This window comes from Leucoraja erinacea, chromosome 12 (genome assembly GCF_028641065.1).
Source record: "Leucoraja erinacea ecotype New England chromosome 12, Leri_hhj_1, whole genome shotgun sequence".
NCBI classification, from domain to species: domain Eukaryota; kingdom Metazoa; phylum Chordata; class Chondrichthyes; order Rajiformes; family Rajidae; genus Leucoraja; species Leucoraja erinaceus.
In genome coordinates, this window is record NC_073388.1 from 13,093,294 (window position 1) to 13,117,757 (window position 24,464).

General features: G+C 41.7%; 2 protein-coding genes across 5 annotated transcripts in view; one reads left to right on the top strand and one right to left on the bottom strand.

Annotated features, from left to right (window-relative positions):
• The window catches only part of LOC129702067 (non-POU domain-containing octamer-binding protein-like), a 64,217-nt gene extending 48,873 nt beyond the window's left edge, over window positions 1-15,344 (bottom strand). For 2 of the 4 annotated variants that reach the window (XM_055643601.1, XM_055643600.1), the window contains exons 1-5: window positions 15,205-15,339; window positions 14,600-14,970; window positions 6,299-6,600; window positions 1,869-1,964; window positions 869-1,065 (exon numbers count right to left, since the gene is read on the bottom strand). In XM_055643601.1, the coding sequence (XP_055499576.1) occupies window positions 869-1,065; window positions 1,869-1,964; window positions 6,299-6,600; window positions 14,600-14,965 (961 nt within the window). In that variant the 5' untranslated portion in view covers window positions 14,966-14,970; window positions 15,205-15,339. Of the gene's footprint in view, window positions 1-868; window positions 1,066-1,868; window positions 1,965-6,298; window positions 6,601-14,599; window positions 14,971-15,204 lie in introns of all 4 variants that reach the window. The other 2 variants (XM_055643603.1, XM_055643602.1) reach the window with 2 other exon arrangements.
• Window positions 15,345-22,162: 6,818 nt separating this feature from the next.
• On the top strand, window positions 22,163-24,185 carry c1galt1c1 (C1GALT1-specific chaperone 1). The gene is made up of 2 exons (XM_055643611.1): window positions 22,163-22,320; window positions 22,553-24,185. The coding sequence occupies exon 2, from the start codon at window positions 22,613-22,615 to the stop codon at window positions 23,567-23,569; it is 957 nt and encodes a 318-aa protein (XP_055499586.1). The 5' UTR covers window positions 22,163-22,320; window positions 22,553-22,612; the 3' UTR covers window positions 23,570-24,185.
• Window positions 24,186-24,464: the final 279 nt, after the last annotated feature.

Below are 24,464 nucleotides of genomic sequence, written 5' to 3' on the forward strand. Positions count from 1 at the left end.
ATACATTTCTAAGAACAATTTATTTTTATAATTGTCCTGGATATGCTAATTTGACTCTGTTCATCTTTCTCTTGACTTAGTATCACTTCTAGACTAATTCTAGTCTCCACTCAATTCCTACAGATAAGCCCACACGGTCAATGTAGTGCACAATCCCAGGAATCTTCCAATTCAGCCCATGTTCCCATAAAAAGGCTGCAGCTGCAGCTGCATCCATGGGGATAGGAGAGAAGCGCCTTTGGTTTCCACATATTTGGGACAAATATCAGTTACGGCCATTTGTTGCTCATCTGTCTGAGACCCAAGGTTCATTGGCATGCCAAGAAGGACTGCGAAAGGAGTACTTTGTGTAAAAGGAGTTATTGAACACGCTTTGTACATTGCATCTGTGCTTTGTATGCCAAAACAACCACCACGTTAACTCTCAACACATTACATAAAATAGTCGGGGAAGCAAATTAAATAATTATTTTAAAGGGATTTGAATAAATGCTTAAGAATTCTGAATAAACAAATTGCAGTTATAATTAAAAAAATATTGAAAAGCTTTCCATTTGAGAGGCAATAGAGCTAATGTTTCCTCACTAAGCCCGACATTTATTTTAATAACTTAAGCCATAGAACAAATTAAACAACTTGGTTAGCAATCTAAACCAAAATTTCCAAAGCCCTTGATGTTCACTTGTTCTGGTAGCCAGTGACATTGAAGTGAGTAAAAATTGGGAGAGTAATGGGAAGACAACACAGGCAAATAGAATAAGAAGTTAACAAAATGTATCCATTGTTCACATTCACAACCTGTTTACCAAAGTCAATGCCTTTAGAAGCACACACAGGAGGGAAGAGTATGGGTTGCTTCTCAACATACCTTGCCTCATCAACATGACTTGGTGTTCATGACGTGCAGCTTCCAATTCCACTTCTAGTTTTTCGCGTGCTTCTTTCACATTCCTATCCACTTGCTCTTGTTGTTGTTTCTCCATTTCAAGCAGAGCTTTCCATCTCATGGCATATTCATACTCAAATGACCCATGCTGGGCAAATCGTGGTGGCTGCTCTCGTTCCCTTAAAAATTGTCAGGTATGAAAAATGTATAATTCAGTATGAGACAAGAAACAAAATTTACCCAAATACAAACATATCAACATAGATTATCAGATTTCCAAATGCAGAATAATTAGCAAAGTAACTGAAATGCTCAAATTCATGTAGAGTAAAGAAAAATTAGATTGATTCAGACTGTTCTTGACATTTAAGGCACTTTCATCCATTTTTTTTGAGAGGCCAACAGTCCATAAACACAAGGCTATCCCTCCCAATCTATTACCAACTAATGGGAGGAAAATAATGGCCCACACAAGCAGACATCCAAGTTCATCTTCCTGTTTAATTCACAATGAATCCTTTGGAATGGATTATAAGAGGCTACCACACATTGCATAACGTATTCAGCCAAGTGTTATCTCAGTCGTTGTAAAATTGACACAGATGAGGTTTTGCAAAGAGTACTTTCCACGCCTCTAAATTCTGAAGCTATGGTGTCAGCTCATGACTATTCAAATGAATTTGTACAACATAATCCATGGGGAAACAAGCACAACAACATTTGGTAAGTCACACTTATAACTGGTGGATTGGAGCATGCAGAATTCCCAAAAGTTCATACAAGGAAGAAATGTGCTATACTTTTTTTACATCCCAAATCACTCAACTATGTACAATTTATTATACACATCTGTATTTTATTGACTGCTTGGTAAAAGCAGGTCCAAAGCAAGACACCTTCTAATTTAAAATACACAGAAATTTTAAATCAGGGATCAATAGACAATACACAATGGCTGAATCAATTTACGTTTAGTACTTACTTGTGATAATGTTGGTTTTTCTGAACAAGTTTCTCTTGAAGGCCATCTTCATCATCACACTGGTCAAACGGTTCCACAGTCACAGGTCTTGGAAACCTACAGAGAGAAAATCGTTTAGGTTAGAAATGCTAGTTTTAATGTAAATAATAAACAATAAACTGAGAAATGTAATACTATTGAACCAATTTCTGCATCTTTGGAGAAAAAGGGACAAGTGATGTTTCGGGTTGTGACCCTTCTTCAGATTACTGCTTTTTTTTAAATTAAAAAAAAAAAATTTTTAAAAAATCAGACCACCGTTGATCTTCGGAAGTCCTAAAGAAATGCAAAATATCAAATGGGAAGCCTACAGGATGTGCATTTTGCACTTCCAGATCTTTGGGTGACAAGATTGAAAAAAAAAATGAAAGAACAGAGAAAGTTAAATATCATCCTGTGACATTGCAGAAAAACAGAATCCAACATATTCACGCTCTTTTCCTTGGACAAATCCAACTGGAAAGCTCATCACTTTGCAAGGATAACTTTACAAGTACCAATTAATTAGCTTTTAATCGCATTATTAAATTATATAGACATCACCTCTCCAAAATGAACGTTTTTTTGGCATTGGAAAACAATTACAAAAATCAGCAGATTCTCACAAACAAATCCTAAGCATAAAACTTTTGGAGGAAGCATATTTTGGCAAAAGAAGAGATAAACATGGATATTATAAGTAAAATTAACAGTTGCCCCTTGCCCAACTACCCGATAATTCAAACTGGAAAATAAGCTCTCCACCCTCAAGTACAGCAGCTTAATTTGTATGGAGGATTACAGTAAATAACAGGACCTATTAACGAAATGCCTCCGACAACTGGCAAAGGTCCTGGCATTGAAGTTCTTAAAATGTATCTGACACCCGTGTCAGATACATCAGATATACCTGTTTCAGACACAGAAGGCCATTGTGTATTGTCTACTGATCCCCAATTTAAAATTTCTGTGACTGGTGGTGTGCCTCAGGGTTTGGTGCTGGGCCCGTTACTGCTTGTCATCAACATCAATGATTTGGATGAGAACATACATGGCAAGATTAGTAAGTTTGCTGATGATACAAAAGTGGGTGGTTTTGCAGATAGTGAAGATGGTTGTGAAAGATTGCAGCAGGATCTTGATCGATTGGCCAGGAGGGCTGAGGAATGGTTGATGGAATTCAATACAGAGAAATGTGAGGTGTTGCATTTTGGGACTTCTAACAAGGGCAGGACCAACACAGTGAATGGTAGGACTCTGGGGGGGGAGTGCAGGTGTATGGTTCCTTGAAGGTCGAGTCGCAGGTAGATAAGGTGGTCGAAAAGGCTTTTGGCACATTGGCCTTCATCAGTCAGAGTATTGAGTATAGAATTTGGGAGGTCATGTTGCAGTTGTATAAGACGTTAGTGAAACTGAATTTGGAGTATTGTGTCCAGTTCTGGGCACCGTGTTATAGGAAAGATAAGCTTGAAAGGGTTCAGTGAAGCTAGAAAGTATTCAGAAAAGATTTATGAGGTTGCCAGGACTAGAGGGTCAGAGCTATATGGAGAGGCTGAGTAGGCTGGGTCTCCATTCTTTGGAGTGTAGGAGGATGAGGAGTGATCTTATTGAGGTGTATCAAAATCATGAGGAATAGATCAGGTAGATGCACAGAATCTCTTGACCAGAGAAGGGGAATCGAGGACCAGCGGACGTAGGTTCAAGGTGAAGGGGGGGAAATGTAATAGGAATCTGTGGGATACTTTTTCCCCACACAAAGGGTGGTGGGTGTATGGAACAAGCTGCCAGGAGGTAAGCTGGGACTATCGCAATGTTTAAGAAACAGTTGGACAGGTACATGGATATAACAAGTTTGGAGGGATATGAACCAAGAGCAGGCAGGTGGGACTAGTGTAGCTGGGACATGTTGGCCGGTGTGGGCAAGTTGGGCAGAAGGGCCTGTTTCTCCACTGTATCACTCTATGACACTGGCATTTAAAAACTCAAAATTAGGCCATCATAAAATATTAAATTTAAACAAATGAGCATTAACACCTTCTCTTCCTCACATCTTTTTTCAACAAGATCCATTGATATCAATGGAATCCAAGCAAGTCTAGATAGTGTTCCAAGTACGAAAAGAACTTCAGCTAAGGATCAAACAAACAAATCTGTCAGCAATTCCTGGAAATCCATGTTTCACAGCATATAAACAAAGCCAGTGTTATTAGTCCATTTTGCTAGCCATGAAAAGAAAATGCATCTTTTTTCAAAGTTACCATGACAAATCATGGAGGATATGGAGCACAGACGAAAAATCTATTATCATGAAAACAAAACTTGTTTGGAAATATCTAGTTTAGAACACCCATTGATAAAACCAAGGCAATCTATCCTAACCGGGGTTCTCTCGCCTTTATACCGTATGGCCAGTTATCCATAGTCGGATAGTCGACGACTAAACCGTCTCCCCCACCTGGTTTCCCAGGTGAGGAGGGAGCTGTGGACCCCCAGCAGGACCAAAAACAAGCCCCGTCAAAGGGCGGAAGAGCTCTAGCGAGCCAACGGCCATCCACACTTCAGTAGAAGTTGTGATCAGTGTCGTACATAGCATTGTAAGGAATGATAAAAGCACACACACCAAAATCCTATACTACCAGCGGCGGAAGTCCGCAGGAAATGGACAGAGATGTGTGGTGCGTCCATCACCGTCCCCGTTGAAAACCATCACCACTGCATCGCTAATGTTTTCAACTATAACTAATGAATAACAAGTGTTTTACTCTGTGGTAGTGAAACACACACATTCTCAATTCTTGAGTAGATTTTTTCTTTCAAAGTCTGTAGAGGTGACCTTTGTAAGTAGCCACGTAGGTAAATGCAAACTTTCTGAAGGTCCTCAATCAAAACTGTTTTATCATTACAAATACCTTTATTAATCCAGTAATCCACTGGGTGGCGCTGTCAGTGATGGCAGCCTTGCCAACGGTTTGTCTGTCTGCCTTTTTGTTATTTTTAGTGTGTTTTAAAAAGTCTGATTTAGTGTTCTCTGGTTTGTTTTATGTGGGGGGTGGGGGAGGAGGGCGGGGAAAACATTTTTTCAATCGTAGTGGCTGCCTCGCCAGCAGCTCGTCAGTCCTTAATAGCCTTTTTTGTTAGGGGGAGAATAGTGGGAAACCGTTTTTCAATCACTTACATGGACGGAGATGCTTCTTTTCTCCTTGTCGCATCTTCGATACCCCCCCCCCCCCGCAACTTACCAACTGAATTGGTGGCCTTTCCCACCGGAGACGGCCCAGAGCTTCAGCGCTGAATTACCATAGCGGAGCCTGGGATCCTGTCGAGGATCGCCAATGTTGGACCTCCGGAGTGTTCCTGTTGACTTTAACACCGTGGAGCCGTGGTCTGTGGAGCTTCTAGCCGTGGGCGCGACGCTGATTTTAACATCGCGGAGTCCTGGGATATTTTGCCGAGCATCACCAGTGTGAAGCTCCGTCGGCTCGGCCTGTGGACTTCGGTAGCCGCAGTAAGAAGCAGCTGATTCAGAAACTACCAAGACACTGAGTGTGTTCCGATCCATCCAGATGCCGCCGTTTTGATCATCCCGGCGAGAGGGCCTGTACATCAGGCCGTCCGTAGCAGCAACTGCAGGGGGTTCAAAGGCCCCGCCCATAAAGAGTGACTTTATTGCCTTCCATCACAGTGAGGAACATTGATTCCGCTGTGGTAGATGTTTCTGTTAAATTCAATTGTGTATTGTTTTCTTTTTATTTGTAAGGCTGTATGGCAACTCAAATTGCACTGTACCAATTGGTGCATGTGACAATAAATGTGAACTTGAGCTTACCTTGCCGGAGTTGTGATTGTTTTCCGGATCTTATCTCCAGTCACTATGCAGCCTAAGATCACGGAGCTGGCGGCCTAACTTGAGACTGACTTTGAGCCCCACCGCAGGGCCGTGGACATACCATGGGAGCCTGCGATCCCTTGTCTGCCTCACACAGCCTAGGCACTTTATATATCTACAAACTGACAACCAACAATAGTTATTGACAAACTCTTAAGACAGTCAAACTGAGGTAAATTAATCAACGACACCTTATCTGCTATCAATGGTTTCTGGTAGAATTAAAATAACCTAATCTACCTCACTATCATTTGCTTTGCAGCTGATTTTAAATAGGTCACTCCTCTGCAAGATCGGGAAATAATTTTTCGCCCCCGTTACTGACAAACATACAAACCAGTTTACAACTGAGTAACTGGGCATTATCCATTTTATAACAATCCATATCACTTGATCATTTGAACATTTGCACATTAAAACATGGACCTGGAAAATCAAAATTACTAAAGTTAAATATAGAATGCAATTCCTGCTTGAAACTCAACCCCAACTCAACAGAACAAAACACTTGATGTTCAATACTTACGCTGTCAGCAGAAATGCACCATCCGTGCATCTGTCCAGAGCTTTGCGTGCAGCAGGTTTTGCCGCAAACTCAACAATGCCCTTTCCAGTTGGTTTTCCACGGTCATCTACGATCACCACTGCTCTTTCCACTGGTCCAAAGATAGAAAATGCTTCATCCAATAACTCATTTGATACAAACTGAGGAAGATTCTTGACTGTGAGAGCAGCACCATGTGTTGCAAATCGAATCCTTATCTGCCTCCCTCTCAGTGTAGTATCGTCAAGTTCTGCTTTCGCAATTTCTGCCAAGGTTCTGGTTTCCTGCAATCAAAATAAGCAGGAATTAATTTTCAGTCTTCAATGAAATAAACATAATTCTGGACATTTCAGGTAGAAAAATGCTAGAAACTGAAGTTGAAAAGGAATGGGGAGATAAAAAAAAAACTTGTTGACACCTGGCCCAATATCTACCTGTTCAGGTAAAATTTGAAGCCCTTTACCCTAGATCATGAAGTTACCCAGCTCTTCGATCTTGCACAAAGTTCCTCCCACATAGATCATTATGGGAAACAGGAAAAAATATAAATCCTCAAATATTTGAAGGGAGGAAATTAACCACGGTAGAAAAGATCTTTAGCAATTTTAGATCTGCACCAAGATAAATATCTCTTTGTGTAAGAGTTTTAAGAGAGAATTTCAAAAATAGTTAGCAAAGTGAGCAATGGCCCTATCAAAATGGAGTCCAAGAAATGAAGGGAAAATGAGATTGTGGCAGAAGAATCAAAGTATTGTTGATCTTCACTATAGAAAATACAAGCAATATCCCAGAAAAAATGTAAATAGGGAATTGCACACAAGAGATGAACTCAGTAACATTACAATCATTGGGAAGTGCTACTGAGCAGGTTGTGGGAGCTTTAGGCCAACAGGGCGTCAAGAACTGCATCCTAAAACCTTTTATGTGGCAAGTGAGAAAGTTCAAGCATACCAAATTGAGACAGGATTCTATCAGTATGGAGTCTATCATTTAAGCATGTACATAACTGGTGTCATTTATTTACTTGCCTCTGTACTCTACAATTTAAGATTTGTAATAAAAAAATGTTTTAAATCACACGTGGTTAAAGTGCACATTGTCAGATTTTATTAGACGATTTTTGTAAAAATTGTACTGTATACTAATCCCATTTCAGTGCATTTGATCAATTTTCTGCCCAAACCTTCCTATCCAAGTATCTGTCCAAATAACTGTTAAATATTATAATTGTGTTGTCTTTCTCAACTGTTCTGGTTGCTTGATCCTGAAACCATCACCCTTTAGGTGAAAATAGTACCCCCTAAATCTCCTTTCCTCGCCTCTCACCTTAAACATGGGACCTCTACTTTTAGACACTGCTATCCTTGGGAAAAAGAATCTCAGAAGGGTCTCGACATCACCCATTCCTCTCCAGAGATGCTGCCTGTCCCACTGAGTTATACCAACATTTTGTCTCTATCCAATTTATATCCCTCATAATTATATACATATTTCTGTAAGGACAACCTCCTACATTCCGGCAAGAATGAACTCATCCTTTACACTCCTACTACAGTCCTCTATTTCACCAACATCCTGGTTCAGCACTGCTGCACTCTAGCTATTGCAATGACATCCTTCCTGTAGTGTGTTGAACAGAAATGTATATAATACTCCAAGCATCTTCGATCCAATGTTTTGTATACCTGCAACATGGCTTCCCAACCCTTAATTCCAATAGTTCGGGAAAGGAAGACAAGCACCCAAATACTGCCTCCATTATCCCATCCACATGTCATTACTTTCAGGCAGTTCCATGTTTCTCCAGTGAAGTGGTTGAACAGCTTTTTAATAAAGAGAAGTAATGGTGCCCACATTTGAAAGTGGGTTATTTAATAAGAGGCACAAAATATAAATAAGAGATGCAATGCTCACACTCTGTAGCCAATAGACAATAGGTGCAGGAGTGGGCCATTCGGCCCTTGGGAGTCAGCACCGCCATTCAATGTGATCATGGCCGATCATCCCCAATCAGTACCCCGTTCCTGCCTTCCCTTAACTCTGCTATCCTTTAGAGCCCTATCCAGCTCCCTCTTGAAAGTATCCAGAGAACCGGCCTCCACCGCCCTCTGAAGCAGAGAATTCCACAGACTCACATATTTGTGTGAAAAAGTGTTTCCTCGTCTCCGTTCCAAATGGTTTACCCCTTATTCTTAAACTGTGACCCCAACATCAGGAACATGTTTCGTATCTCTAGCATGTCCAAACCCTTAATAATCTTATGTTTCAATCTCATCCCGAGGTTGATGCCCTCTCATCCTTCTAAACTCCAGAGAATACAAGCCCAGCTGCTCCATTCTCTCAGCATATGACAGTCCCGCCATCCCAGGAATTAACCTTGCATACCTACGCTGCACTCCCTCAATAGCAAGAATGTCCTTCCTCAAATTAGGGGACCAAAGCTGCACACAATACTCCAGGTGTGGTCTCACTAGGGCCCGATACAACTGCAGATGGACCTCTTTGCTCCAATACTCTACTCCTCGTTATGAAGGCCAACATGCCATTCACTTTCTTCACTGCCTGCTGTACCTGCATGCTTACTTTCATTGACTGATGAACAAGGATCCCCAGATCCGGTTGTACTTCCCCTTTTACCCAATTTAACACCATTTAAATAATAATCTGCCTTATTGTTTTTGCTACCAAAGTGGATAATGTCACATTTAACCACATTAAACTGCATCTGCCATGCATCTGCCCACTCACCCAACCAGTCCAAGTCACCCTGCATTCTCATAGCAACTTCCTCACAGTTCACACTGCCACCCAGCTTTGTGTCATCTGCAAATTTGCTAATGTTACTTTGGAAGTTAGGTAACAAGGACCCACCAGATTTCACACAGATACCAGTGATTTGTGAAAAGGAATAAAAATCCAAAAGGCAATGGTCATCGAGAAACCCTTAAAGAAAGAATGCTGATTTAAACAAAGAGCTTCTTCAAACTAGAAAACGGAGAATAGGTATTAAGCATCATTCAAAAAGGTTAATGTGAGAAGTGTCTCGACCCGAAATGTCACCCATTCCTTCTCTCCAGAGATGCTGCCTGTCCCACTGTGCTATTCCAGCTTTTTGTGTCGGTCTTCACATATTTGATCAGATAGCGCTTAACGTGGAAGATCGTACAAAAATCAAAGGAGGGGTTATAAAGTTTCCCAAAATAGCAATGTCTGAATTTGGGGAACCTTTTAAATCAGCAAATGAGGTCCAAGAAAGTGTTACATATTCCGGTAGAGATTTACCCCGTGATTTCAAAAATCTCATCATCTGTAAATTTGATTAATCATTTCCCGAGTTTTGCACTAAAATTGTTCACAAATCTTGACTTTTTTTTCAAATCTAACCGCTGGCCAGCTGATGACGTCACAATGCCTTTGCTCGTGGCCCCGCCCCCCCGGCACAGCGAGTGAAGTCACGCCCCTTCCCCTCCCGCTGCTAACCGCTCGTCCCCTGTACTCTCTCCCTGGCGCATCGAGTGAAGTTACTCCCCTCCCCCACCCCTCCCTCCCGCAGCTAACCGCTCCTATCCTACTCCTCCCCTCGCTGCCAACCGCTCCGGATTTCAAAAGTCGGGCCCTGTACTCTCTCTCTCTCTCTCCCCGGGCTATCTCCACTTTTCGCAGCCCACTCACTCGCCTGGCTCCCCTCCTCCCTCCCCACCTCCTCTCTCCCCTCTACTCTCTCTCCCTCCCTCTACCCTCCTCTCCTCTCACCCCCCTTCCCCTCTCATCAGCAGCATATAAAATGGTGTAATTTATAATAATACCTAGGAACGACTAGGACGGAGGAGTCAATATTGATTTCTGGAAGGGAAATTATGCTTCATTAAACAATTGTAATCCATTCAAATGGCCTTGTAGAAATGGTAAAGTGGAACCAGAGGATGTGATCTATTTTGATTTTCAGAATGTTTTCAAAAAGTAAATTCCACGCAGATTGGCCATCAAGATTAGAATGCATGGAATTGAGGTAATATACTGACATGGATTGAAAAGTTTAAGATAGAACTGCAGATGCCGAAAAAAATCGAAGGTAGACAAAAAGCTGGAGAAACTCAGCGGGTGAGTCACAGTATGGAGCGAAGAAATGGGATGAAATTGGATTGAAAAGCGATAGAATTGTTGATTTGCATTGTTCTTTCTGAACAAACCCACTCAACAATTCCTTCTCAAGTTGGCTGGCTGTAAATGGATTGGTACGACGGGGATCAATGCACACGTCCTATTTATTCACAATACGCATCCGCAATGTGGATTTTAAAAAAAATAACATTCATTAATGCAGTGATAGTGAGTAGACCAAGAAAGCTGTTCATCAGAGCTTTTGTGTGAAAATCAAAAATAAAATCATTGTTAACATGTAAGCAAAGTGAGCAACCAGAAGGAAAAGTTATGATGACCTTTATTACAGGAGGCTTGAGAATAGGATTAAAGTCTCCCCGCTGTAATTAAGAGCCTCAGCAAGAGCACACCTGGAGTAGTGTACTATTCTGATAGCCTTACATAAAAATGTTTATACTTGCCTTAGGGAGGATTCCTGGAATGGCCGGTTTGCAGGATGAGGAGATTGAACATTCTAAACCTGTGTTCTCTAGTTAATAAAAATGAAAGGTGACCTCATTGAAAATTATGAAATTCTCATGTGGCTTGACAGGGTGAATATTTCAAGTGAGGAGACCGGAACCATTTAGCAGTAAAATACTACTAAATTTTTCACTTAGAAGGTTATGAATATTTTACCCAGGCAATCTACGGCAAAGATCCTATAGCAAGCAAGATAGCCCACTCGGCGAAAAAGACATAGTAGGGTCATGGGCAGATTCATGGGTAATCTTCGGCCCCATTTCCGTAACCGCCTTCCGTCTCCGCCATAGCTGAGCAAAGATGCTAGCAAAGATCCTTTAGCAATCTTTGGATTCTAGTATGGAGACGGAAGCTGGTTAAAGGAACATCCTCATAAAAATCAAAGATCTTTATTAAAAATCTTCTCCTCCTTTTCTCTCTGCCCCGTTATGGGCATGAGGTCCGAAGCCGAAGCCGAGAACAGACGGCCCTTCGGTTTCTTCCCCCATCATGGTCGCTGCCCGACTCCCGGTCTGCTCTTCACTACTGCTCTGCGTCGCTGACTGTCGGACATTTATTCCTCTTTCTGCCAAAATGGCTGTGCTGGAACGGCTCTTTTGTTCGGCCCGCCCCAGTGCGGCAGCAATTTGGTGGGGGTCGGGCTCGTACCCCAGTTCTTACCTTGGTATTGAGCATCAATTTCCCTCATCAGAGAAAAGTTCCTCTGGAGATAGAAAGGCGGAGACCCAATTGAATCCATATAGTCCTCCACGTTGTTCACAGCGTGCAGCTTCTCCCTGTGAGCAGGTCTCAGCATCATGCAAGCTACATTTGTTATTTGTTGGGGCAGAAGGGGTGGGGAGCAGACGGACTTTCCTTGGGCTACACTCGCTCGCTCACTCGGTGCAAGCTTCAGCCCCTCACTCTCGCTCACTCCGCTTTTCTCTTTTTGCAGGAAAAATAATCAACCAATTTTGAAAAGGCACAGCGGAGACAGAAAGAGGGAAGCGTGGATTGGAACGGTCTCTCCTTTTATACTGCCGTGTGGGCACACCCTCTTTGCCCTCAGTGCCCCCTTCACCCTTGCACAGTCCGATCCCAATCCCGGGGCTTTGAATCCAAAACATTAAAAAATAAATTTAACAAAATTATAATTTATTAACATATTAATCAATAAAAAATAACAGAATTATGAATCATGAATCTAACACTATCACACACACACAAACTGTTCCCCCGCAACGCTGATTACTGTGAGAGGGATTTACAAAGTCGGGTCAGGTTTACTGAAATGGCCGACGTTCCGCTCCGTACTACACGTCAGCCCATTGGTTTTAGCAGGAGTGCACTATCTTGCTTGCGATAGGATCTTTGATCTACGGCATCCAAGTCATTTAGAGTAGAAATACATTTTCTGAATTTTAGGGAATTGTGGAATTTCTCAGCATTGGTGAATTAATATCATGTACCTGACATTCAGTAAAATATCAGAGTGCAGAACAGTGTTATCACTAGAGGAAAAAGTAGGTCTGCAATGAGGTAGGTTGTAAGATCAAGTGCATGTTAGCTTAGCTCGCTTGGCGGCTGTGCCACAGCAGTGGAGTTGCTGCCTTACAGCGCCAGAGACCAGGTTCAATCTTGTCTACGGAGTTTGTACATTCTCCTTGTGACCATGTGGGTTTTCACCGGGTGCTCTGGTTTTCTCCCACACTCCAAATGCATACAGGTTTTGTAGGTTAATTGGTAAATTGTCCTGTGTGTCGGAGAGTGCTTGTGCGTGGGATGATTGCGGGTCGGTGTGGACTCGGTGGGCCGTGGGACCCGTTTCCCCACTATATCTCTAACGGTCTAAAGGTACATGCCGGTACATGCTTTTGGGCCTTTATATCTTTTGCCCAATGGGAGTGGAGAAAGGAGAATTACAAGGGAAAAATGGTCCTTGATTACATTGTTTAGTTCAGTGTTATTTGTCATATGTAGGTTAACAAAGGGTCAACAGTACAATGAAATGTGTTTGACAAGACAATGGGTCGCCTCAGCAATGATATTACAAGGATAAAATTAAGGTAAAATTTTGGCTACCAATTTCAAGATGGTGTGGGAAAATTCAACTCGGGCAGATCTGTAACAATCTTAGCTGAATGACAGAACAGATCCCAAGGGCTGCCTTTTGTAAAACAAGTCAAACAAAAATTAGAAATTGAAAGGTCACTCTCCCAACATCGAAAAAAAGACAATTACCACATCTGAAAATATCCCCATCCTGCCAACAGAACTGATCATATTGTTTGAACAAAAATCAACCACTGGAGGAACTCAACAAATTAAGCTGTATATGTGGAGGGAAATATGACCAATGACAATTCACGCATGGACCCTTCTTCTGGATGTTGCCTTATTCATACATCCAAATAATTTAATTAGCACTTTTTTTTGATCAGTTACAAAATATTACAGTGTTGCCTGAAATGGGGGGTTTTTAATGGATACTAACATTGCAAAATAGTCTTTAGCCCTTGGTCAAATCACCACACCCTGAGAATTTTAAAGCTGAAACACACCAGTTCCCTTTACAAACACGAATTGTTGAAGTAACTCAGCAGGTCGGGCATCTCTGCATGGAATGGACAGACGGCGATTTGGGACAGGACCCTTTTTCGGTGTAAAAATAAAGGAAAAAAAGTGTTGGAGTAACTCAGTAGGTCAGGCAGCACAGTTGGATAGGCAATGTTTTTCAAGTCGGGACCCTTCTTCAGACTTCTTCAGTTCTTCAGATACCAAATGTCACCTACCCATGTCGTCTAGAGATGCTGCCTGACAAGTTGAGTTAGTCCAGCACTTTTTAGTAAAGTGGCATATGCAATTTCTCCCTTGTGTCGCCCTTCTTCACTGTCCCCAGTTCCCTTTGCATGTGTTGGAAGAAACTGCAGATGCTGGTTTACACCGAAGATAGGCACAAAATGCTAGATATGTGCGTTTAGTTTGGTCCGAGTAATCAACCCACCCCTGATTAACGAAGTCTTCTTATCCCAACCCCAGACCCTTTAGATAGAAACAAGTGGTGAATCTCTGGAACTCTCTGCCACAGAAGGTAGTTGAGGCCAGTTCATTGGCTATATTTAAGAAGGAGTTAGATGTGGCCCTTGTGGCTAAAGGGATCAGGGGGTATGGAGAGAAGGCAGGTACAGGATACCGAGTTGGATGATCAGCCATGATCATATTGAATGGCCTACTCCTGCACCTATTTTCTATGTTTCTTTGTAAAAGGTAGACAAAAGTGCCGGAGAAACAACTCAGGCCGAAACGTTGCCTATTTCCTTCGCTCCATCGCTGCCGCACCCGCTGAGTTTCTCCAGCACTTTTGTCTACCTTCGATTTTCCAACATCTGCAGTTCCTTCTTGAACAAGATAGAAACAAAATGTTGGAGTAACTCAGCGCGACGGGCAGCATCGATGGAGAGAAGGAATGGGTGACCCTCCTTCTTTAGACTTTGCATGTCACGTTTCGAAATTAACTGGCTGAAAAGTGAATGTTAAAACACGCTAATTTTTTTAAAGATTATACCAAAACGGGTAATGCCATGAACGGTTTACACACGCCGGGAAAGAGGCTTCACATGCACGAAATGGTGGGTGGATGGGGGAGGGGCGGAGAACAAAGACCGAGGCGGCCGCACTCACCAGACGAATGAAGCCGAAGCCTTTATCCTTGTTGATGAATATCTCAGACGGCTCCCCATACTTCTCGAACATCTTTTTGAACTCGTCGTCGCTCACGTCGTTGGGCAGGTTGCCGACGAAGAGACGGCAGCGCTGGGTGTAGGTCTTCTCGCCGGGCTTGCGGAAATTGGTCATGTCGACGGTGATGCCGGGCCCGGTGGGGGCGGCGGCGGAGGCCCGGTCGCCATGTCGGCCCGAGGCCTGTTGCTGGTGATGGTGGTTGTTGGCGGCGCCGCCCGGCCCCTGCTCCTGACGGTAATCCCTCTTCCGTGGGCTGTTGTTATCGGAGCGGTTGCGACCGCCGGATTTCTGAATGTGATCCTGCATGATTTCTGCAGTTGAGGAGGAGGGGGGGGGGGGGGAGGAAGAAAAAAGGAGGAAAAAAAATCCAAGCCTGAAAATTTAACGGAAACAAAAAAAAAATCCCGCCACCCGCGCGATTGATCTCGGCGTCGAATTTTCGATTTTATTTCAGGTTGTAAATATTTTCGCGCACCCGGTGTGGACCCAAAAGGGTGTAGATTTTAGTTCAGGGGGTGTTTTTGGTTAAATTTGATTTTTTTTACCTCAGATTTCAGGCCACTGCGCTTCTGACGAACGACCGAAAGCCGCGAAGAGCGCGCGCAGAGGACGCTGGGAAATATCGCTCGCCTCAACCTAACTTTGGAAAGCGAACTTGCTGCTGGTCTCGCCCGTTCATTGGTCGGATGATGGGAGAGGGCGGCGGCGTCATAGAGGGCGGATTCAGCAGCTGGGATCCTATTGGTCAGGCCGCTGCCACTCAGCCAGCGGGCCGAGTGCCAGTGCCGCCGCCACTGGTCGGCTCGCATGTGCTCTCTGTTCTTGCTCGGCCTTCACTCCGTGCGGGCGGGCACTTCCACACGTTAGAAACATGGAAAAGAGGTGCAGGAGTAGGCCATTCGGCCCTTCGAGCCTGCACCGCCGTTCAATATGATCATGGCTGATCATCTAACTCAGTATCCTGTACCTGCCTTCTCTCCATACCCCCGATCCCTTTAGCCACAAGGGCCACATCTAACTCCCTCTTAAATATAGCCAATGAACTGGCCTCAACTACCTTCTGTGGCAGAGAATTCCAGAGATTCACCATTCTCTGTGTGAAAAAATGTTTTCCTCATCTCGGTCCTAAAAGATTTCCCCCTTATCCTTAAACTGTGACCCCTTGTTCTGGACGTCCCCAACATCGGGAACAATCTTCCTGCATCTAGCCTGTCCAACCCCTTAAGAATTTTGTAAGTTTCTATCAGATCCCCCCTCAAATTTGTTTGGTTGTTTTGTTGTTCCGCGAGCATTGCCACTTTCATTTCACTGCACATCTCGTATGTGTATGTGACAAATAAACTTGACTTGACTTGACTTGAAACTTCTAAATTCTAGCGACTTTATAATAATAATAATATCTTTTATTGTCATTGCACATAAGTGCAACGAGATTTAGTATAGGGTGATTTCACTAAAGGTCACTGGAGCGTAGATCCGCACCCACGTGACCAAAAATCTCAAGTGGAGGACATGCTAGGCTTCCGGTACATGTTAGTGGATGGGAAAACATGCACTTTCCCACCCGTTAAAAACATAGAAAACGGCCAGGTTTTGATCTGCAATTTATTGTGCCAGTCGGGGAGACCGTGAGGCACAGCTACCTAGATTTACAGAAGAAAAAAAAGATAGAAACTAAGGTAAATTAAAGAGGGAGCTGAAGGTGCCAATCCAGCGGAAGTGAACAGCGGACATTTGCCGTGGAGATTTAGAGGTCCAAAATATTGGGAATTATCGCGTTTGCTCGCTGCATTTCATCAAAAGTAAGTCAATAATGCCTTTTGATGAAATTCAGCGAGCAAACGTGATAATTCCCGATATTTTGGACCTTTAAATCTCCACGGCAAACGTCCGCTGTTCTCTTCCGCTGGATTGGCACCTTCAGCTCCCTCTTTAATTTACCTTAGTTTCTATTCTGCCATTCATGACTGATCTATCTTTTCCTCCCAACCCCATAACCTCTGACACCCATACTAATCAATCTCTGCCTTAAAAAATATCCATTCACTAAGCCTCCACAGCCTTCTGAATTCCTTCATTGATTAAACATTGTTTTCGTCATTGGTATTGAACCAAATTCTAATAAATTTTGCAGTTCTGCTAGTTTTGCAATTGTGGAGTTCTATATTTTCAAGCAAGGATGGTTTACTGATCAAAGGTAAATATCATTTTTTACATTATTATTTTTCAGTGAATTACGCAACACATTCACTGCAATAAGAAACTATTTTGTACATGTATTCAAGAGAGAGTTAGAGAGAAATCAGGGACGGGGTACTGATGATCAGCCATGATCATATTGAGTGGCGGTGCTGGCTCAAAGGGCTGAATGGCCTACTCCTGCACCTATTTTCTATGTTTCTACATTATACGTTTACTACTTTTCTAAAAACAGTGAGCCATACATATTTAACTAACATAGATACCAAAAGCTGGAGTAACTCAATGGGTCAGGCAACATCTCTGGAAAAAAGGAATAGGTGACCCTTGGGGCAAAACCCCACTTTCAGTCTTGACCTGAAACGTCACCTATTCCTTTTCTCTAGAGATGTTGCCTGACCTTCAGAGTTCCTCCAGCTTTTGGTGCCTATCTTCGGTTTAAACCAACATCTGTGGTTCATTCCTACATATTTAACTAACATGTTCCTCCAGAGTTCTATGTAAATCTCTAGATTTGCATAGATAAGGAAATACTGTACTGTATACTTTTAATTCTCGATTATCATCTTGTGGAATGCTTGTTCCTCAAATGCAGATTACAAAGATCAATCTGAATAAATAGAAGATAATTTTGTAACTTTTAACCTATAAATTTGTGGCTGAATGCGTTTCCTTGTGGGAGGCCAATGTGTCTGAAAAATAGATTCCTACCCAGTAAATCAATCTCGTCCCAATTTTATTTTTACTTGGACTTTCTCTTTTTTTCTGCTTTCTTGTTTATTTTTCCCTCACATCGTTCCCACTGTACATTCTGCTTTTGATTATTTTAATAAATTGTGAGTTAAATTTTTTAAATGATTGTCACTGGCAATGCCAGAAATTCTAACCCATCCTCAATTACCATTGAAGGCTGTTGTCAACTCAGTTTTAAATCACAAAAGTCCTGGTCATGATACAGCAGTGCTGTTGGGTAGGGAGTGCTGGGAGTTTGACCCAGTGATGATGAAGAAATAGGAATACATTTTGTATGGCTACAGGATGACACTACAGTGGTGGGACTCATCTCCGCGGGGGACGAGTACGCCTACCGGGATGAGGTGGAGCAGCTGACAGTGTGGTGCGAAGAAAATAACCTGCTCCTCAACACCTCAAAGACGAAGGAGGTAATAATAGACTTCAGGAAAAACAAAACGGACATGGTACCACTGACCATCAGAGGGGACTGTGTAGAGAGGGTGGCGGATTTCCGCTTCCTGGGAATCCACATTGAGGAGGACCTGACGTGGAGCGTGAACACCACTGCGCTGCTGAAAAAGGTCCAGCAGAGACTGCACTTCCTGAGGGTGCTCAGGAAGAACAACATCACTCAGAGGCTGCTGCTGTCCTTTTATCGGTGCTCCATTGAGAGCATACTAACATACTGTGTATGCGTGTGGTACACCAGCTGCACAGCGGCTCAGAGGAAAGCGCTCCAGAGGGCCATTGACAACGCCCAGAGGATTGTCGGCTGCCCTCTCCTTACCTTGAAGGACCTACACAGTTCCCGCTGCAATAAAAAAACCCAGAATATAATAAAGGACATCTCCCACCCCGGACACTCCCTGTTTGAACTGTTGCCGTCAGGCAGACGGTACAGATCCACAAGGACAAGGACAAATAGACTAAAAAACAGTTTTTACCCCACTGCTATAAAAGTACTAAATGTGGCCGCCAAGGAACGCAGGGGCGATACAGACTAAGGGACTGTGGTAACGGTGAAATCGACAGAAGGATGGAGGGTTGGGTGTGTATGCGTGCTTTGTCTGTGATTTTTATTTATTTGCTTATCTTTATTATTTTACCGTGGATGTTTCGTTAGCTTTAGAAATGTTTGAATGCTGCACTGACTGGCTGACATTTTAAATTTCGTTGTACATGGCCCATGTTACAATGACAATAAAGAAACTATTCTATTCTATTCTATTCTATTTTCAAATCAGTGACAGTGCAACCTGGAGGGGAACCTGCAGGTGGTGGTGTTCCCACATATCTGCTGTCCTTGGGATACTTGATGGTACAGGTCACATCTTTGGGATCTCTTGGGTGAATCACTGCAATATATTTTATAGGTCTTACACATTGGGAGGAAATTAATGTTTAAAGCAAGCAGGCTGCTTTGCCCTAGATATGTGATTCCCAAAATCGTATTTCATTGTAAAAGTCGATAAAAATAGCATACATTTTATTTTGGATTAAAGTTAGCATGTAAACAAAAATGTTCTATAATATCATGTATAATTACTAGAATAAAATTAATAAAGTATCCATTAAATACATTTTTAATTAAAATAATTTATCATCAATGTGAAGGATGTAATTGCTTATGTTGGGAAAATATTTCGGCAAAATTTGCCTCTGTAGTTGTTCATTTCAACCTCAGTTGCGGTTCGACATCTAATATGCAGTTCCTATTCTTCGTCTTAATGTCCGCAAGGACCGAAAATCCAACTTCACACAGGTATGAGCTTGGAAATGGAAAAATGAACTTTACAGCTTTATCTGACAATTCTGGAAATTCATTTTGTGTTTGTAACCAAAATGAAGATAATGTATTCTCTTTATATTTGTTTTTTAAGAATCCTTCAGAAGCTAGTTCCAAAAGTTGTTCTTCTGTTTGCGACAGACCTTTTGGCACTGATTGTAGACAAAAGTGCAGCAGCATCTATGGAGCGAAGGAAATAGGCAACGTTTCGGGCCGAAACCCTTCTTCAGACTGATTGATTGATGTTGAATAGGTATGTTATACACTCAATATCTTTGTCCAATTCAGGGAAATACTTTTCTAGATTAATTTGTTAACTGTAAATTCTGTATTATAATAACCATCAAACAAGCCTTCAATTTGTTCGCTTGAACTTGTCTGTAATTCATGAAGAGACTGAAAAGAGTCCACTTCATTAACAACTCGCTTTTGCCACTACTTCAATTTAGCCACTGTGGCGCTCACCTTATCTTGAATGTGAAATATAGAAATTTCCTTGCCTTGTAAGGACAAATAAAGATTATTTAAAACAAAAATATGTCTGCCAGATATGCTTATTGACAGAGCCATCTCCAGTCTTGTAAACATTCTTTCAATTCAAAGCTTTCATTAAGAAAAACCAGTAGTTCATTCCAGAGTTCAAATAAACGAGTCAACACTTTTCCACGAGAAAGCCAAGGTACCGTGGTATGGAAAAGAAGTTGGGTATGATTACTACCCATTTCTTCGCACAGGTGTGAGAAAAGTCGGGCATTTAACGGACGTCCTTTAATATAATTTATGATTTTCACTGCTTCGTCTAAAACATTTTTTAGGTCTGCAGAAATCATATGTGTAGCAAAAGCCTCTCTGTGTATGCAACAATGTGCAGATTTTGCATCTGGTGCAATAGTTTGAATCCTTGAAACTAGCACTTGTTTAGATCCGACCATGGGGTTCTCTCCATCTGTGCTTATTCCAACACAACGCTTCCAATCAAGTTTGTTTTGTTGCATAAATTCATCCATAATGTTAAAGATTTCTTCTCCAGTTGTATGTTCTGGCAAAAGTTGGCAAAATAAAAGGTCGTCATGAAGTCTTTGGTCTTTTTCATACCTCACGAACACCAAAAGATTTGCAAAATTCATATTGTCAGTGGATTCGTCCCCCTGTAATGCATAATAACGATTCTGACGGATGTCGGAGAATAATATTTGTTTTATATTTTCAGCCATTTCGGTAATTCTTCAATGAACAGTATTATTTGAGAGCCAAATACGATCAAAAGACCTTTTTGCGCCATCTCCGATCATTCCTGTCAGGCCGCACATTATTTTCTGAGGTTTTTTAAAAAAAAAATCTTTAAGTTTATTCTCGAAACATTCCACAGGTTTGTCTTGTATTCGATATGTTTCAATTCAAAATGGCGCTTCAAGTTGGAAGGCTTCATACTCTCATTTGTTAAAATTTCATGACAAATGACACATAATAGAGCTGGTTCATCTTCATCTCCATCTCCATAATGAAAATCCATATTCCAAGTAATTTACATTGTATTTACGAAGTTTCTTTACCATCTTCTTAGTTGGTCCTTTAGAGATGTCAAGTGGCACACCCTTCTCAATTTCATTATATTCATATGGTCCAGATATATCGACGTTTTCTCATTGTCTGCGGCTACTATCTTTTTATTGATCTCTTTTGTGCGTTTTATACACCCAGATTTTAACCAATGATCCATAATTGAGAATTTAAGGGCTAGAAAAGCATTTACCCAAGACCATATGAATACTCTTTCTTAGTCGCTGACGCACACGAAGTGCAAACCATTCGGGCAAGTGAGGCTGAACGAAAATTTATGGGTTGTCGCGTGGGAGTCTGCAAACTAACCAAATACAGCAGCTATCTCAACTGAGTAGGAGAATTCATACGATATATATATAAATTATTTGCAAATATGTATGTATAAAATAATTCGTAACCACAGTTTTTTCTAACAATTAATCTATGTTTCAGTAGTACATGGCTGAAAATTGCCGCGTGCCACCCAGAAGACCCTTCGCGTAACACTGTGGGTACTCGTACCCCACTTTGGGAAACACTGTCCTAGATAATGCAAACCCTTGATTTGTTGGTCCTGCACTAATTCAGCAATCAGTATTATATCCCGCTCCTGGCTGTGCCTTCTACATGTTAGAGAGGCTTTGGCATTTCAGGTGCAGGTCACCCATCATAGGATAGCCTTTGACCTGCGCTTGCAGGCTCGAGATTTATGTAGCCGGTCAAATTGTGTATGGCAATCTTCCTCATGTAGATCTCAAAGTGTCTGTAAAAAAAAATACAGCATATTGTACTGAACCAATTCAGAATATGCAGTCGGTGAACAAGTAAAATAATGGTGGAGACTAGATAGTCATGAAGATCAATGCTGAGAGTATAGCTGCACACAATTAATTACAATAATTTAGCCTCTGAAGTCAAAACACATTTTCTAAATGTGCAAATATTAATGGACGAGTACTGTAGTTAATACTAAGAAACACAACACATTATAGAGTTCAACACAAATGTCCCTCCACAGCAGAATCAAAAATTTCCACTGTGGGGAAAGGCACCAGAAAGTTAAATCCTCTTCCTCTGAAACACCCGAGGTCGTAGTATTTACAATGGTCTTGAATGGATATCACCTGATTTCTTACAAGCCATATAGAATATATTTTTCCCACCTCTGAGACACCCAGCAGTTCTCCCTTTCATCTATTGCACACCTGAGTTCAAAATCTGCCAGCATTAAGTATGGCCGTCCTGTGCGGCCATCTTTCATACTGGCAGAACCGTCCTTCCGGGTGGTTTGGCAGATACCGCCCCAACACTCCACGGCGTTGGGTGTTTTCCCAGCGGATGCAGAACCACGTTCAACGATTGCAGGCAAAGATCTTAGAGCAGAGATCTTTGATTGCAGGTGAGTTGGCGGATGTTTCGGGGAGTGTAGGCGGGGGGGTCTGGGCGTGGAAGGTGGTCGGGCTGCAACCCCTGGTGGTGGGATTTAGGCCCAGGTGGTGGGGTTTGTTGCCCTGGTGACGGATCTTCAGCCCGTGGCTCGGCCGATATGTTGCCCCCAATTCCCCCTTCACCGCCGCCTTTCAAAGAGCTGATTTGATGCACAACTTTATTTTGTAATTCCCCCAAACCAGAGGTGATTGATTGCTGAGGAAAATTCCATTTCGAACTGCTTGTTTTCCTTCGTCGTAAAGATGATTAAAGAGAGCATTCCCTTCCTGAAGGGTATACTGCTGGGTGGAGTATTCTGCTTGTTCCTCACCATGATTAACAACACTAAGACAGGCGGCCAAATGTCACACGGATATCACCAACACCACCACATCAAAGCCCCCAACAAGGACGAACTAAATATACTTTCAGAGGCAATGCGAATGGAGCTTACCCAGAGTATCCGAGTTCTGTGTTTAATCATGGTTAAACCGAAAGAAATTGGATATTGGGCCTCGGTGGTGGAAACCTGGAGCAAACATTGTGACAAAGCTGTTTTTTACAGTTCTGAAACCATAAAACCCTTTGAATCAGTTGGTCTTGGAACAGAAGACCAATGGATCAAGACCAGAAAAGCCTTCAAGCATGTTTATGAAAACTACAAGGATGACTATGGCTGGTTCTTTCTGGTAGAGTCATCTACATTTGCAATTATTGAAAATCTTAAATTCTTTTTGTTAAATAAAGATCCAAAAGAACCTTTTTATATTGGTCACACAGTCAAGTCGGGTAATTTGGACTATGTTGAGATGTCTTCAGGTGTGGTCCTCAGTGCAGAAGCATTAAAGAGGCTGAATTTGGTTCTGGATGATCCTGATAAATGTCCGGAAAAGGGGAATTTACTGTGGAAGATGTCTGAAGAAAAGGAACTTGCAGTATGTTTGAAATACAAAGGAGTATTTGCTGAAAATGCAGAAGACAATGAAGGAAAAGAACTGTTCAACTCAAAAAATATAAAAACCCTAATTGAGGAGTCAATGTCTAACCATAAAAATGAGGTTGTGGAAGGATGTTGCTCTGATGTGGCCATTACTTTTCATGGAGGTTCTCCCAACCATATGCATGTTATGATGTATGGTGTTTACAGACTGCGACCATATGGCCATGCCTTTAATGATGCATTAATTTTCAAGCCACCTGCTGGTTCAATTAACGATTAAATTCCTCCTTGCCTCCTCTGCAAAGACATTCCAGAGCGTGAAGTATCATGACAGTAAAAAAATAGATACTTCCTTTGCTATTTTATGTGGTCTGGGTTTTGTAAAATCTCAAACAACTTTTTAAATGGAGATGTGCCTTCAATGTTAATGAGCTTAACAATGAATTGTCTCACAAATTGGTGTAAAATATTTTATGATTATTCTCACCTTAAAGTTTCTGTCAATTATCAGGTTAGCAGGAAAATGTATGAATTGTTGAATATCAGACTAGGCAGTGTTGCTGGAAATCAGTAAAACATTTTGCTGAGCTGTGCATTTTTTTTGTAGACTGTTCTGAATGACAATTATTTATTATTTTGAAAGGGGTTGCATTTTGAACTGGGTAACAATGAGGCACTGATATTTTTGATCGTGAGTGTGGTAGAAGGGTTGAACTTTGAACAAAAACGATTAAACTTTTTACCTTTATGACATTTGTAGTCACACATATTTGTGGATTTCCAATCTAATGCTAATTTGGATATTGTACGATCTTGTGAAACTTGGGAGTTGGATAATGTGACTTTTTAATTTGATATGAATCTCATCATTCCCATAAAATCAAATTGTAAGAACATTTCAAGCCTCCCAATTTGCATTTTTGCCTGATGACTGAAAATGATCTGTCCTTTGGATGTAATTATTGCGATTTTAAAAAAGTTTTGATGTTGAGGTTTAACTAATGTTTATATAGTCTTTCCATCTAGTGTAATTCATTTGCCCATAAATATTACCCTGGTTTTGACCTTATAATGCGCCATGTCCACATATGACATAAAATAATTAAAGTCCTCAATGTATTGAGTGACCTTAGATTAATAACTCATTTAACAATCTGGAAATAGCATTGATGACC